The 17032-nt window shown below is 43.2% G+C and overlaps 1 protein-coding gene across 1 annotated transcript in view; it reads left to right on the forward strand.

Moving 5' to 3' along the window:
- Ankdd1b (ankyrin repeat and death domain containing 1B) overlaps positions 1 to 17032 on the forward strand; it is a 58825-nt gene that overhangs the window by 34981 nt on the left and 6812 nt on the right. Inside the window, exons 9-12 of the mRNA XM_042690717.1 lie at positions 3423 to 3521; positions 5489 to 5587; positions 10089 to 10187; positions 15514 to 15609. Of these exons, the coding sequence (XP_042546651.1) occupies positions 3423 to 3521; positions 5489 to 5587; positions 10089 to 10187; positions 15514 to 15609 (393 nt within the window). The remainder of the gene's footprint in view (positions 1 to 3422; positions 3522 to 5488; positions 5588 to 10088; positions 10188 to 15513; positions 15610 to 17032) is intronic.

Here is a 17032-nt window from a genome sequence, read left to right on the forward strand (position 1 = left end):
TTGTTCTAAAAGACTGTATTATTTTTCCTTTAGCAGTTATTTGGCTAAAATATACTTCATCTAACTTAAGCCTGCCTCTGATTTCTTACTACTCTATGTACATTCTTGGGAATTTGAAGGAGGTAAAAATCTCCAAATAGTTTACAAATGGAATGGATATTTTATGAACATTACATTTAACAATCAATAAAGTCTGAACCTGTCAATTAAATATTTATTCACTTCAACTTTGTGGTTTTCTTTTGGTTATCTTGGAACCAGCAATTGCTATTGTTATTATTTTTAGCTTTCATATATTTCTTTGTGTCTTAAACAGCCTGGAGGTCCTGAACACTGTGTCTATTACCTAGATTTATTTTAAAGCTACTGATTTACTGGTCTGTGGATCAATGATTGACTACCTCACTGTAATGTAATTTCAGAGATCTAATATTAAATTTCTTTACCAACATATCCTGCCACTCTCTTAGCAGAGAGCGTCTTTCATAACTGCTATTCAAGAATTTCTTGAGAATGAAAAAAGTGATTTTCATGATTACACATTTGGTAACTCATTTATCTTCTCAATATTCATATGGTTTAAGAAAAAACAAAAGAGGGCGGGGAAGGTGGCTCAGTGCTAGAGTTCTTGCCTGGTAGGCATGAGGCCCTGGGTTTGATTCCTCAGCACCACATAAGCAGAAAAAGCCAGAAGTGGTGCTGTGGCTCAAGTGGTAGAGTGCTAACCTTGAGCTGAATTGCTCAGGGACAGTACCCAGGCCCAGAGTTCAGGCTCATGACTGATTAAAAAAAAGAAAAAGAAAAAGGAAACAAAAAGAAAAAGAGGGTGCATGCATGCGTGTGTGTGTGTGTGTGTGTGTGTGTGTGTGTGTGTATGTGTGTGCGCTGTTACCAGATCTTAAACTAAGGGCCTTCTCCCCTGGGCTTTTTCAATTCACAAATGAAGCTCTACCACTTGAGCCATACCTCCAGTCTAGACACAGAAAAAGAGCTCTCAGCCAAAGAATTTAGGTGGCTTCTGAAAACTGAAAGAAATTCTCCTGAGAGCTCCCAGACAGAACATAGGCCTTCAAACACTTGTTTTCATTTTTGGTCCAGAGTGACCCATTTCACACTTCTTGACCTCCAGAATTGGAAGAAAATACCTTTGCATTAGGCTGCTACATTTGTTGTAGCAGCAAAGGAAACAAATGCAGGTGGTTATGCTGCTCTTGTAGATGAAGACAAAGAGGCCCAGGCTTGATAATCCCCATCTTCCAGGTCCTACAGGGGTTTATCATCAGCTTAAGCAGGTTTCAACTGTTCAGAGAAGTCCATGTCATCCTGTTAGTATCTGTTCCCATGACCTATTGCTTCATAACAAACTAACCCAAAGCTTAGTGGCTGAAAACAACAATGCGCTGTTAGCTTTCAGGGTTCTATGGTGCCAGCCTCAATAACGAACAGAGAATGAGTCTGTACAGATGAAGTTTAGGTGGAATTATCAATGCTGTGAGACTATGCTTGTCATAGTAAACTGCGTACTTACCCAGGACATAAGTTGAGGCCAGGGGAAGTTTTTAAAGCAAAACCGAGGAGGATTACCTAAGATATTTTGAGACAGCATTGTTTTGGCTGTAAGGATTATTAGAGGTGTTGGACAAATGCCATTGCAGAAGTATTTGTGTGTGTGTGTGTGTGTAAAGTTGCAGTGGCCTTTGTGCAAGGCTATGGTTCTGGAAGAGGTTTATTGTGTGTGTATATATGTGTGTATGTGGTGTGTGTGTGTGTGTGTGTGTGTGGTTTTGGGTCTTTAATTCAATGTGTTGCACTTGCTCTGCAGGTGCTCCACCACTTAACACACACACACACACACACACACATACACAAACACACCAGCCCTGCCATAGCTTTTGTGAGTAGCTCTTATTATCAAGTGTATGTACATTTGATCCCTCTTTCATAGCTTCCTGGCATTATTTGTGCTGAACAAAAGGGATTTCTGGCAACTTTCATGATGGGTTGACTGGACTCAAGCTGAGAGATTCTTATTTTGGGTCTGCTATGTGATGATTAGAGTCCAATGACAGCCAGGATTTTGGTCCTGGAAGATTTGCCTTATAGGTGAGGTGTCCAAGGCGGCTACTCACATGTCTGGCAGTTGATGCCAGCTATCAGTTGGCGATCTCAGCTGGGTGTCTTGACCAGAGCAGCAACACATGCCCCTCGCTGTGCCCTAGAGCCTGGCAGCTGGCTCCTAAGTAGATGTCTTACAAGAGCCAGCATTGCAAGAGGCAGAGAACAGAAGCTGCCAGGCTAGGTTGGGGCCCTGTCTGGAAATGGCACACTTACTTCTGTTCTATTTTCTTGGTTAATTTGGGTTCACTCAACTGCGAGGGAATGAAGAAACAAACCTATCTGTAAATGAGGGAGAGGCAACGTCGTATTGCAGCGGGCATGTGGTTTCCTCTTTGGGAAAGCTGTCAAGGCCTGCCTATACTTTGAGGCAATCTTCTAATCAATCAATCAGCAATGAGTTCATTGGTGGGTAGTATTGCAAGGGACCGTGCTTAGCTGGTTGAGAGTTGAAGGATAATCAAAGGCAGGCTGTGCCATCCAGCCCAGGCACTAAGTGATGATCTTGGAGTACCAGGGAGCAGCAGGACACCTCAGAAGCAGAGTGGGTGAGAAGTGGATGAGGACTGGAATAAAGGATGGTGAGGAAAACCTTCACCCAAGTGGGAATAACGCTAGGTTTGAAAGCCACCGATGGCAAAGCAGAGAATGAGGAGCACAGGAGACAAGAAGCAGGAAACCACTGAGACATTTCCAGAGGCTAATAACGAGTCTATTTTGGCTCAAGGAAAGGATTTGGAGCAGGGAAGCAGGGATTCAAACCACAGTTACCTGAGGCATAATGACTTAGTGTCTTAGGTCCGGCTGCTATAAGAAAATACCATAAAGCTAGTATTTAATTCTCATAATTCGGGGTGAGGGTAGAAGTCTGGGAAGAGGGTGTTATCAGGGTCTGTGGTGAGTGTTGGCTTCCTGCTTCCCTCATATCTAGCCTAGCCTAGTTGCTGTGTCCTCATGTGGCAGAACGGGAACGAGGTAGACTTCTGGCCTTGTCTTCTGAAGGCATGAATCTCATTCCTGAGGGCTCCACTCCATTGACCTTATCCCCTCCCCATCTCTACCACCATCACATTGGGCTGATAGATTCTGTGGGGAAACACATTCAGTGCATTGTAACTATGTCCTCAAGGTCACTGATACTGCCGTGGAAGTTGTTTTGGAGCCCAAAGAATTGGAAATACACTGGACTTGCTCTTTTAAAGCTGAACTATTTCTTTGTTCTATTTCATTACCGTACGACACACAGCAGAGAGTGTGTGGGATGGTAATGGGCATTCCTCTCTTACCTCTGCATCTGTCTCTTGCAGCTCCATGTCAGCGTTTTACAGATAGCAATCCGGAATGGCCACACATCCCTTGTCAACTTTCTTCTTAGTGAGAACATTGATCTGCACCAGAGGATGGAAGTGAGTTTATTCCAGTTAATACGGGATCTGGCCCTGGCGCCTGGGAGGCTGTCTGGGCCCAGAGATGCCATCCACGATACATGTTCAGGATGGCTATGGTTCACAAGGGAGGGATTCTTTCAGGGAATGCTGGCTCACTGTTTTGGAAAATCAGTCTCAATCTTGAGAAAGAAAACCGAAGGGGTGAATGTTAGAAAGCTATTGAAAGTTCATGAACAAAGTAAAACTCTTTTGTGTTTTAAATCTTCGTATTTTTGTTGATAACACTTTCTCACGTGTCCAGAGGGGCCATGACTCGTGTGTCGTAACCTCATAGGCCTGGGGAAAAATGATGAACCTGCACTAACTATGAAGAATGACCACCGAAGGATCTTAGCTTTCTTTGATAAGGGAAACCTTGACACTGAACTAGCTTTGGTAGAATTCACAAAGGCCCTTTGTGCCCTCTATTCTGCATTGTGTTTTCATCTCTTTTCTGAGAGTATTATTTCCTCTGACTTTGCAGAGCCATTACGACTTACTACACTGACTTGGAAGGAAGCAGGTGATTTGACCCATAGCTGATCATTTCTGGAGAGTCTAGTTAGGAAAAATTGGCTCTGAATTTACCACATTGAGTCTAGAGAATGCTTCCTGTTTCTCTGGAAGAGCTAGGCCCGCACAAGGCAGGTGGGTCTGGCAAGAAGGACTCTGACCACTTGGTTGAGACAAGGGATGATTTCTCTTTTATCATGCTTGCTGCTTCCAGGGAGGAGGTTATTTCTAAACAAAGAGGACCCACTTCCCTAGGCACTGCCTCCTCTTTTCTCTTACTCAGCCCATACTCTCCTCACTGCCCCATCTCTCCTCTTTCCCTGTGTGCTGGGGGAACACTTCCCAGTTCATTACATCTCTCTTCTGTCAGTCTTCTGGTGTCCTGGGAGAGAGCCTGTGCAGGTGATAAAGTGAGAGAGGCCTGAGCTCAGTCTTTGCCTTTTTTCTGTTCTCTGGCCTCATTACTGACCCTAAAAAGTGGGGATTTTAGGTGTAATGCTAGAGATTAGACTCAGAACAGCTCTGAATTAACTTAGTGTTTAAAAGTGTCTGGGGCTGGGGTTGCTCAGTAGGAGAGTGCTTGTTTAGCATGTGCAAGGCCTCAGAATCCAGGGTGCTGAGGTTTGAACTCAGGGCCTTATGCTTGCCAGGCAGTTGCTAAAAAAAATGAATAAATAGGAAAATTTGGTGTTGGTGACTTACTCCTGTAACTCTAGCTACTCTGGAGGCAGAGGCAGAAAAGTCCACAAGATTTCATCTCCAAAAGAGTCAGCAAAAAGTTGGACTGGAGGCATGGCTCAAGTGATAGAGAAAACTTGGCATTGGGAAAAAGGCTGGAGGTTGGCCCATATTCCTTGCGAAGAATATAGTTCTAGGGGCTGGGAAGGTGGCTCAGTGGTAGAGCGCTTGCCTTGCATGCCTGAGGCCCTGGGTTCGATTCCTCAGCACCACATAAGCAAAAAAGAAAAAAAGCCGGAAGTGGCGCTGTAGCTCAAGTGGTAGAGCCTTAGCCTTGAGCTGAAGAGCTGAGGGACAGCGCCCAGGCCCAGAGTTCAGGCCCCACGACTCGACCCCCTCCCCCCCCAAAAAAAGAATATAGTTCTAGGGTGACTGAGGGCAGAGCTGATGGCTGGATAGTAGTATACTTTCAAGGTAGCTTTAGATGATGAATGCCAAACACTTACTATGTGCCTATCACTGGGTTGGACTTTTTTTTTTTGAGACAGGGCTCTCGTAGCGCCCAGTCTGGCCTGGAACTAGAGCTCCTCCTAAGTGATAGGATTACAGGAGTATACTACCATACCTGGTAGCATGAGCAATTTTAATACTCAAGATTTTCTCAGAAAATGTCTGCTGAAGTGAGTTGCCCTGTGATTTGAAGGATGAAGCCAGACAAAATGATTTGGATCTGAAATTCCCCTTTCTTTCTGCAGCCTCAGGAATCCCCGCTTCACTTAGCAGTTATCCACAACAACATCACAGTTGTAAGCATCTTATTACGTGCACAGCATGCTACAGACATCTTAGATCAGGTAAGCCAACCACACCATATCTGGTCTGTGTGTTTTCTCATGTTGCAACACTATGTTTATGGAGAATTCTGATCAAGTTCAAGGTGCTGGGAAGATCATGTGTGTCCTTTCCAACCTTTTTCTCTGCAGCCTCCTTACCACGCTGAGAGCAGTATCCCTCTTTTCATTTGCAGATGCATGCCTAGAGTTCAGCCAGGGTGTGATTAAATTCACCTTGCACAGCTATAGCTAGCACTTTATGATAAACCCTCGCTCAGAGGTAAATTACCAGAGGCCCTTTAAATCAAAAGCCACTCCTGCAGTGTGAAATGCTGTCCTTGGCAGGGAGCCCTTAGCAGTAAGAAGGAAGCTTTGTTTCCACATTAGAGGCACTAAGCAAGTTTTCCTGTGCCCAAAGGCAAAAGAGCTCTCTTGGAATTAAAAAAAAAAAACCAACAACAAAAAGCAAAAACACATAAATCCATCAGAGCCCAATCAACTGGAGCAGAATTAGATGCCTCATAAAGCAATCTGAGGCTGAATGGAAATGGAAAGGGCAATAATAAAAGGGTGGGCTGGGATCTGCCTACCCTCCTCCCACCCTTGCAGGCCTTCTTCCTAGGGACCCTGGAAGTGGGAAGAGAAGCCTTTCCTGGGGCTGAGGCCAAATGCGGCTTTGGGGGCTGTAGGCCTCAGAGAAGCTCCAGCTGTGCTCTCCAAGTTAAGTAGTATCCAGAGGGCAGTGGGCCTCCCTGTTCCTTCTCGCTCATTTCCAATGTGGTCTCCATTTCCTCAGGTCTCTGCAGCCTCCTCAGGGTTAATTTTTGCCCTGACCTGCAGGGAGACATATCTTCACCCCTTTGCTCTTCCAGCAAATCTTGCATCCTTGAGTCTTACTAAAAGCCCCGAAATTGGAGAGTAAGGGGCATCTCTTGTTATTAGGGTACTTCTTATTTATTCAGCTATGCCCTGAGTCTATCCAACTGAGCAAATTCTTTGCTAAGGACACAGCCAGAGCCCTGTGCTCAATGTGGTTTTCCAGCAAGGAGTGTATGTCAAGCTAGCTCTCCAGTGACAGAACAACTTTATCATTGCAAAGGAGTGTATGTCAAGCTAGCTCTCCAGTGACAGAACGACTTTATCATTGCAAACTTTTTTTGTGTGTGAGAACTGTCATTCTACCTTTAAAATAAGAAAAGCATATTTTACAAGTAGACTATGTGAAATAGAACATATACACGTGCTTTAAAAAAACAATAAAAACAAACCTTTAAATGTAGTCCCCATGGAGAAAGGTAACTCTTGTTAACATTTTGGCATGTATCGTTTCTTCTAGCCACTTTAGCAGTATTGTTAAGATGAGATTTTGAATTTTTTTAATGCTTCATTAGAAATAGAAATAAACAATGCAGAGCTGCAAAAGCAAACAGCTTGGTGAAGGTGGTGAAGCCATTTAGGCACCTGTCTTAGGTTAAAATTGGCCTGTCCTGTAGGTGGAGGTCAAGGAGCATGCACAAAAGTCATCAGTGGTAAGGTTACTGACCGCAGCTGCCATCTGGAAAGCATGCGTGCCAATGTGAAGCTTACAGATAAATTTAAAGGAACCTTGGTACTGCTGACCTGTTAGGGCCTCAAAGCTCCACAAAGCCATCGACATAACAAAACACAATTTTAAACCCAAGGATCTTGTACAATGTTGAAATTTTCTTTTGTGGGCAGATCTTCATTTTATGATGTGTGAACAATCTTTAAAGGAGCTTGTGCTTGTTTTTCTGAGTTGGTATAGCCATAGACCCTGGGTAGGTTTGTCAGTGTTAAGTGTGATGCCTAGAGAGATGAGCCGCAAGAGGAGCACACTGCCATCTGCTGGTGAATCTTATAAATGGTTTTTGAAGCTCTCAGCAAGCTCTTGAGAGCTGCACTTCTGGCTGTGGTCAGCTGTGTGACCTTGGGGTCACTGCTTCCCCTTTCTGGTTAAGAGGATGAGCTAGACAACATACAAAGTTCCTTTCCGTCATGGTGTTTTTTTTTTTTTTTGTCATGGGACCTGAACTCTGGGCCTGGGTGCTGTCCCTCAGCTCTTCAGCTCAAGGCTAGCGCTCTACCACTTGAGCCACAGCACCACTTCTGACTTTCTCTGTTGATGTGGTGCTGAGGAATGGAACCCAGGGCCTCAAGCATGCAAGGCAAGCGCTCTACCACTGAGCCATCTTCCCAGCCCCTGTCATGGTGTTTGATAAATACCTCTGCAATAACATCCAACTGAGGATCTGATAAATAATTTTCTTGTGTTTTTCTGTATTTCTTTGAAACACTCATCCTTTTGACAGCAAAATGTTTACCCTGTTAAGTACTAGAAGCTATTCAGGTGCTGGTGACTCACGCTGATAATTCTAGCTGTTCAGGAAACTGCAATCTGAGAATGACAGGGTTTTTTTGTGTGTGGGTGTTCTGTTTTGTTTTGTTTTTCAGAGCTGAGGCTTGAACTCAGAGCCTTGCATTGAGCTAAATCCCCAACCCCTGAGGATCATGGTTTGAAGCCAGCTGGGCAGGGATGTCCATGAGACTCATATCTCCAATTAACCACCGACAAGCTGGAATGTCTGAAGTGGTAGAGTGCCCGCCTTAAGCAAAAAGGCTCAAGACAGGGTCTAGGTTCTGAGTTCAAGCCTTGGGACTAGCACTTACAAACAAAACAAAATGAAAACTAGAAGTTGGGCTGGGATATGTGGCTCAAATGATAGAGTTTTCCTGGCACCCACAAGGCTTACAATGTCGAAAATTTAGAAAACAGAAAAGCATCAAGAAGACAGTAAAGCTAACCTCTGCTATCATCTAGACATTGCCATTTTTAATGTGAACCATTTTCTTCTTGTTTTCCATGTATACCTTTGGGGTTTTGTGGTAGTAGAGATTGACCTGGGGTCTCTCCCATGCTAGGCAAGTACTTTTCCACTTAGCCATGTTCCCAGCATGGCTTTGTTTTTATTTTATTTTTTGTCAGTTGTGGGGCTTGAACTCTGGGCCTGGGCGCTGTCCCTCAGCTCTTCAGCTCAAGGCTAGCACTCTACTACTTGAGTCACAGCACCACTTCCAGTTTTCTGAGTGGTTTATTGGAGATAAGAGTCTCATGGGCTTTCCTGCCGGCACTGGCTATGAACCATGATTCTCAGATCTCAGCCTCCTGAGTAACTAGGGTTACAGGAGTAACTACCAGTGCCCAGCTTTTATTTTGGTTTTGAGACAGGTCTCAACTTTGCCCAGGATGACCCTGACCTCATGACCTTCCTAAATACCCGGAATTGCAGGTGTGAGTCACTATGTCTAGCTTTAAATCTACATATTTTTTTTTTTGCCAGTCCTGGGGCTTGAACTCAGGGCCTGGGCTCTGTCCCTGAGCCTATCTGTGCTCCAGGGTAGCACTCTACCACTTGAGCCACAGCTCCACTTCTAGCTTTTTCTGTTTATGTGGTACTGAGGAATTGAACCCAGGGCTTTGTGCATATTAGGCAAGCAGTCTGTCACTAACTCATCTACCAAGCCCTAAATCTACATTCTTAAATTAAGATTCATTATAGTGTTATTGATTCTAAAATTATATTGTACATTTGTCTTCGAAATTGTTTGGTAAACACATATTATTCAAAAGTTACCAATGCATGTCTTTTAAGTGTATAATATTGAGGTATTAGTATTCCTCACCTCTATCTCAGAACTTTAAAATTTTTTCTTTTTGTTTTCACTTTTTTAGTTTTTGTTGTTTGAACTCAGTGCCTCATACTTGTTAGGCAGATGCTTTACCACTTGAGCCATGCTTCTAATCTATATTGCTTTAGTTATTTTTCAAATAAGAGCTCACATTTTTTTAGACCACAACCTTTCTACCTATGCTTTCTCCATAGCTAAGATTACAGGCATGTACTACCATGCCTGGCTTTGTTTACTGGAATGAGGTCTTTTTTGCTTGAGCTGGCCTTAGGCTTTAATTTCTTCACACTGGGACTCCAGAGTGAACAACTCTAGGTCAGTAACTCCCATTTCTTTCTTTCCTAGACCCTGGAAACTACCATTTATTATTATTATGATTTCTATTTCTGTGGATTTGACTACTGTACCTACCTCAATTTTTAAAATGTGTGTGTGCGAATGTATGATAGAGTGTTACTATGTTGCCCAGGCTGTCCTTGAACCTTTGGACTACACTGATCCTCTAGTCTTACCTCCTAAGTAGGACTAGTGGTATACAACATGCCAGTTTTGCCATTGTTTTCCATGGGCATCTACTATTCCAATATAGAGCTGTACCATGATTTATCTAATAGGTCTCTGTTAGACAGTTCACTTCCTCAGATATTTTCACCATCACAAACAATACGGAAGGACTGTCCCCTGTAGCCGTGTGAAAATAGAAGGGTATCCGTTTTGCCTTAAGCCCATCCTGCCTGCTCTCCTCCCCTTGCGTGTGGAAGACACCTTGTCTTCTTCCCGGCTGCAGTTATTCCTGTAAATCTTGTCGTGGCAGAGGCAGCGGACCCCTCTGCACATAGCTGCTGACCTCGGAAACGTGGAGGCGGTGGAGGCTCTGCTGCAGGCAGGCTGTGACCTGAAGCTCACCGACAAGGTAACAGCACACACTTCAGTCTGGTCACTGGGGTGGCAGCTAAGCCCTCCCTGTGGGCTGTGTGTGAGCAGCAGCCCTCCCTTGGGGAAATGGTCATTGACTAGAGACATGTCTTCCCAGTCAGGAGCACATCTCAGTTTCCATTGAGCTCTGGTACAGGTTTGAACTCAGATCCTCCAGTTCACCTGACTGATGCTCTACTGCTGAGCCATGCCTCCAACCTTGATTTTTCATGGATCTATTTTTAGGACAGGCTCTTGCTTTCCACTCAAGCATATACCTGAGCCACACTCCTCCTACATTTTTAGACTTGATCTGTAGTCACTGGGATCACAGGCAAGCAACTGTGTCCAGCTTCCTTCTGTGGAGACTTTGATGCCTGAAGTAGCCTGGTACTGAGGTCCTGCCAATCTCAGCCTCCAGGTAGCTTGGGATGGCAGGAGCACGCCACTACTCCCAGCTATAGATTGAGAAGGGATCTCACAAACTTTTCTGCCCAGATTGTGCTCAAACTGCAATTCTCCTGTTTTTAGCATCCCAGGTCACTGGGATTACAGGCATGAGCCACTGGCTTGTCAGAAATAACTTTTATCCTAAATAATAAAGTATTTTTTAAAAAATCAATGTATTTACTATTTTTTTAAGATTAGGACTTCACATGGTCCAAATATATACATGTATGTATATGTGTGTATGAATATATACGTAAACAACTAGAAAACATTGTATAGTAAAAATTTCCCACCCAGACCCTACTTGTGTGGCTCCCAGCTTACCTTGCCATATGTATATGTCTTCTGTTCTTGAATTCTTTATGCATATACAAACATAAATGTATGAGCCTTTATTCTATTCTTTCAGCTTTTTAAGATAAATTATGAAATAACTATTAATGAAATAGTTATTAATGTTAGTAATACATTATTTTAACATATTATTTTGAATTTAGCTTCCCTCCCTCAAAGTTTTCTTAGAGTTCTTTATATATAAACATTAATGGTTTCTTCATGAGTTTTACAAGTTGCATAAGCATTTTAACACTTGTTTAATCTTCAACTAATAGGTACTGAAGTTGTTATTAAGCTTTTGCCAGAGTGGCAATGAATAAATGTAACTGCAGTGAGTAAATGTACCTATGCCTAAACTTGTTTTTAAACTTTTCACCGCATATTAATTGTAGTGAAATATACCTAAAATATAATTGACTATCTTTTTGTGGTTTGGTCTTTGGAAGTCCCTGAGTTTCAATTCAGACCTACCAATTGCTAGGTAGGCCATCTACCATTTGAGCCATACTCTCAGCTTTATTTATCATTTAGCTAGTTGGTCATTATTTATTTCATTACTAGTTAATAGTGGTATTTTTTGTTGTTCTTATTTGTCTTAGTTAGTTTTAAAATATAGTCTCAGCTGCCTGGACCAGGATCCTATTGTTTATGTCTCCTGAGTAACTGGAATGACAGGCAAGGGAAGCTCTGTGCCTGACTCAAATTTACCATGTTAACACTTCAGCGAGACAGAGCCAAGGGCTTCACATATGCTCAGCAGGGACTCTTCTACTGAGCTGCACCCCAACTCTGGACCTTGCAAGGCTCTTGTAGGGTTCCTGGCTAGGGGACCCCAGAGTCCTGTGGCAAAGCACTTCCCTCATTCATGCTGTTCTGTAGAATCTCACATTTTATGCTTGTACAATCTGAAATACTGCTACAGTATTTTATTTTTTGTTTCTTTGGGCTGGTCCTGGGATTTGAACTCAGGGCCTGAGTACAGTCCCTGAGCTTGTTTTGGCTCAAGGATAATACTCTACCACTTGAGGTACAGCTCCACTTCTGGCTCTTTGAGGGTTAATTGCAGATAAGAGTTCATGGACTTTACTATCTGGGTTGGTTTCGAACCGTGATCTTCAGATTTCAGCTTCCTCTTGCATTCCAGGTGTGAGTCATCGGAGCCTAGTGGGTTGTTGTATCTTTATCATAAAAGTAATACAAGGAGAGAACGAAGGAAGAGGTGACATTGTCCAAAAAGACATGTAGTCATAATTTACAACTGCTCTGTACATCACCTTTATAGTAACAATAAAAAAGTTAAAGTAATACAGAGCCACTGTGGCTAATGAGACCTGAAAAGCACAAGGAAGAAAAACAGAGCCACACCCTCAATTCCCATCCAGCTGGCTAGTTAAGTTTAATATTTGTTGTTAGTATTTTCCTGGGCATTACTTTGTAAGTGCCTTATTATAGAATAAGCCACCTTCATTCACATCTAATGGCTGCACAGCTGTTTTGTGTGTAGAGAAGCCCATGGAGGAGGAATTTATGGGCTGGCAAGAGCTGGAGCTGGTGAAGCCGGACATCCGGGTCACTGGACATCCAGTTCACCACGTCCCTTAGTTACCACTTCACTTTGTTCTCAGAACAAAAGGCCAGGCAGGGCTAGCAGACTTCAGGGTGCAACTTGCTAGAGTTTATTTTCTCTTCCTCTTTCTTTCAGAGTTCAGCCCATAGTTGGCACCCAGTGCATATTTTACTACTGAATAAGCGACCTTTCCTATCTACTCTTAAAAGTTTTATTTTTATTTTTTTAAATGGAAGGTGTGCTTCTAAGACCTCATTAAGATCTAGACAGGAAACAGGGAGCCAAGGTTTGGTACAGGTTAGACTTTCCTGGAGCCAGTGTTGTGGGTCTAGTGGTCCTGGAGCTCCCAGGTGGCCTCCATTCCCTGCCTTCCTCAAGCGAGGAAGCATTGCGTGTTCCCTCCCCGCTGCACTTCCTATGGAGATTTTCTAATGAGCTTGAAAACTCTGGCTTTCAGAATGCTGCCTTCCCAAAATAGGCTAATTATGGTGATTCAAATGGCTTTACAAGCCAGAGTTTAGACAGCGTGCAATTAGAGGCTTGCTAAGTGCCTGCAAAATGCAGCTCTTCCTAATTTCATTACTGTCTCTTTTGATTAGAGGCTGATTACTTTCAGCCCTAATTTTCCAGCTCACCTGGGTCTTAGTGCCTAGACTAATCATGAAATCATTTGTGGGTGGGAATTGGACTTGAGGCCAGTAACCACAGTGTAAGAGAGTTATTGAGATAAGTTGGATTTGTTGGATTAGAAACACAGGTTCCTAGGATCTGAACAAATCCTGGAGGTTTTTTTTTTTTCCTCTCTAGCCATTAATTTAAATTATCTTCAGGATTCTTTTTCTTTTCTTTCTTTTCTTGTTTTTTTCTTCTTTCTTTTTCTTTTCCTTCTCTCTTTTTCTATTCCCTCCCTCCCTTCCTTCCTTCCTTCCTTCCTTCCTTCCTTCCTTTTTCTTTCATCTGTGTGGAGGCTTGAACTCAGGGCCCAGGCACTTTCCCTGAGCTTTTCGCTCAAGACTACCACTTTACCACTTTTAGCCAGAGCACCACTTCCAGTTTTCTGGTGGTTAATTGGAGATAATAGTTTCACAGACTTAACCTGCCTGGACAGGCTTTGAACCATGATCCTCAGATCTTACCTTCCTGAGTAGCTAGGATTACAGGCATGAGCCACCGGTACCCGACTTTATCTTCAGGATTCTGTATGGGCCATTTGAAAAGCAAAGAAGAGCTATTGTCCTTTGTCAGGGAAAAATGATGAGACATAAAGGTTTGTGTACTGTGTATAACTGAAGGGGTACTCTGTACAAATCTATGTGCCTGGCTTTGAGATTTCTGTGTCTTGAGAAAGATGGCCCTTTTTGTCATTTGTAAAGGACATCATCATGTCCAGGACTGGCCTTTTTGCTGATCCCATTTGATTAAGACTGGAATCCTCTGCCCTTTGTTAGAGGAACTGTGTTATAATAGAAAAGAATTTTAGAGAGTTGTTCTGTGAGCTGAATTTTTACTACGAATTGGGTTTGCTGTCATTAGTGATACTGTTTTTAATAAGATCCAGTCCCTTCTCAAAACATGGCTTCCACTTCCTGGTCTAAAGTGGCTGTTCAAGCTCCTGACATCCTGGCAGCATTCCATTCAGGAAGCATAACCCTCCCTTCCCATCCTCTTTCCCATCTTCTTTCAAGTACTGGGCCTTGAACTCAGGGCCTGCTGGGCAGGTGATATACCACCAAGCCACCACTCTAGTCTCCTTTTTTCTTCCTCTTCCTCCTCCTCCTCCTCCTCCTCCTCCTCCTCCTCCTCCTTTTTCTTCCTGATTATTTTTGAGATAGGGTTTGGCATGTGCTTGCATTGTGACCTGCCTATTTATACTTCCCACAAAGCCAGGATTTTAGGCATACATGACCATCTCCAGATATTGGTCAAGAAGGGGCTTTTATGAACTTTTTTCCACAGGCTAGCCTCAAACCACAATCCTCTCCATCTCAGCCTTCTAAGTAGCTAGGATTGTAGGCATGAGCTACTAGTGACCAATTTCTCTTCTTGACAACAGTACTTCCTGGAAGTTATCTCTGCCCTTCCATTATTACAGCATTGGTCATAACATGGGTCACATACACAATTGCAAGGGAGGCTAGAAAATGTTAGAGTGGTTTGGGTCCCGAGGGTTTTATATGTATTATCACATGTACCCCCAGCCCTGGCTGCAATCGAAATGCAGGACTGGCCCAAATTCACTCAACAAGGAAATGGTAGGATGAGGATCTGAACCTAGGCCCCTGTTCCCAAACTCGACTTCCTAACTACCAAGCCAACCTATTCGACCTTTTCTCTTTTTTTCATATATATTTTTAATTGTAAAAATACTGTACAGAGGGGTTACAGTTACATGAGTAAGGTAATGAGTATTTTTCCTGTTAAGCATTTTTACCTCCTTCTTTGTTTTTCCCCTGTCATCTCGTCTCCCACAACTCCTCCCTCCTCGCCCTCCCAACCCTAAAGTTGTAAAGTTCATTTTCAACATAGTGTCTTGTACATCTCATTGTTACAGTGGGTTAACCTGTATCCTTATTTCAGCATTTTAAAATTTCCCTTCCCTTCTCCCAAATAGAAAAATGTATATACAAGATGCAGGGCACCGACATCAAATACAGTGAAAACAGGGGTTATACCATGGGGGAAGAACATACAAAAGAAACAAAAAAAAATCACATGGTACATTATATATACATTAAAAACAACAGCAAGAAAGATAAAACCACTTGTGTCCCTATCTTGAGGTTCATTTCGCTTGGCATCATCTTACATGGTCATTTATACATAACTTTTGACCTTTTCTGCTGGTCCTAGACATATACTAGTTATAGCAAATAAGGGAAACCATGGGGCCTATGTTTCTTTGGGCCTGGCTTACTTCACTTAATGTAATTTTTTCCAAGTCATTGCTTTTATTTTCTTTTAAAAATTTCAGCAAGGAAAGACTGCCCTGGCTGTGGCATCCAGGAGCAACCACAGCCTAGTGGTGGACATGCTCATTAAAGCCGAGAGGTACTATGCCTGGAGAGAGGTAAGGAAGGCCTGTATGGCACAGCCCGGACTCTTCCAGCAACCCCTGTCTTTGAGGGCAGTGTGGTGCCTAGACAATGACGGGCCCTCTGCCCCTCGCTTCTGCTGCTTCTCTCCTGTGCCTCTGCTGACATCAGCAGCAGAACTGACGGCGGGTGGAGGCCCTGCAGGGCCCAGCAGCCCGGTCCAGATGGGCTCTACTGAGCCTAGGATTGCAGCTCGTGGGGCTGAGTCCTAGCTATGCCTTCTGCCCCATGGTCTCTGGCTATGGTCCTAACGATGCTCCTGTTGTGTCTGCTCCTAGGGGCTGTGTGACACTCGAGTGTTCTGTGACAATCATGAAACTCAACTCATCCAAGGACACGAAAACCTTGTCTTTAGGTCAATTCTTTGCCTTTCTTTCATTTTTTACTCCTCTGGTATCGGTTCCTCTCAAGCTTCTAGGTCAACTGCCCTCGCCTTGCACACTGAAGTCTGGGCCTCTGGCAGGCAGGATGACCTTACCAGAAGACAGGACATCCTTCATTTGTAGGATGTGTTGGCTCCTGCTTAGGCCCATGGGCCAATGTCCTAAGCCCTGAATGCAGGTCCTCCATGCAGGCCTGGACTGCTGTTATTAGTCAATTCTGAGAAGCTTCTTAAGTCCTCAAAGCAGCAGCATTTATTGGCTGCATCTCCCTCACAATCTTGAGAAGTGTGTCCTTAAGCAGTGTGAACCTGGTGCTGTACTTACAGCCACGTGGATTTCATAGGCCATTTATCACCAAAGCTAGGTGGTACAACCACTGTCACCCATCCAGGGACTGTGTTGATGAGAACCTAAGTTACATGGCACATGACAGTACATGGATTCTTGTAAAGGCCACACCATCCTTGTAGATTTTCTTGCTTGTAGAACGATGGCAACAAACAACAACCAACAAAAAAATGAAGCCAAACCCCTAAACAAAGCAATGGTGAAAACAAAATCACAAAAAATTGCTTTGCCTGTGAAACTTTTTTAAAAACATTTTTTAACATTATAATTCTTTGTGTAGCCTCTCCTTCTCACTCCCTTCCTATTTTTGTGTTCCTCCTTTTACCTTTTCCTGTTTGCTTTCTCCTTATGCACATTTTCTTAAATTGTTGCTGTATTTGATTAAAGACAACTTTACCAAGTTCTGCCTTTTCTCTTGCTCTTTAATGGTCCTACATTTTGTCCGAGAATAGAAAGACTCACTGGTTAGGTTTTTAATGCCTGGTGGTATTCTTTGATTCTTTTGCCAAATGAGAATATAGTATTTCCATTAAATGGATAAACCTTTTTTTCCCTCTAACAGATGTTAATGATGTTAGATAAACATTGAAAACAGTATAGAATGTGCAAATACAGCCTCACAGGCAGTAGGACATGTTAACTGGTAATTGTGGGTCTTCAGATCTGT

This window comes from Dipodomys spectabilis, unplaced genomic scaffold (assembly GCF_019054845.1).
Source record: "Dipodomys spectabilis isolate Male_0828 unplaced genomic scaffold, ASM1905484v1 ptg000140l, whole genome shotgun sequence".
In the NCBI taxonomy this organism is placed as follows: domain Eukaryota; kingdom Metazoa; phylum Chordata; class Mammalia; order Rodentia; family Heteromyidae; genus Dipodomys; species Dipodomys spectabilis.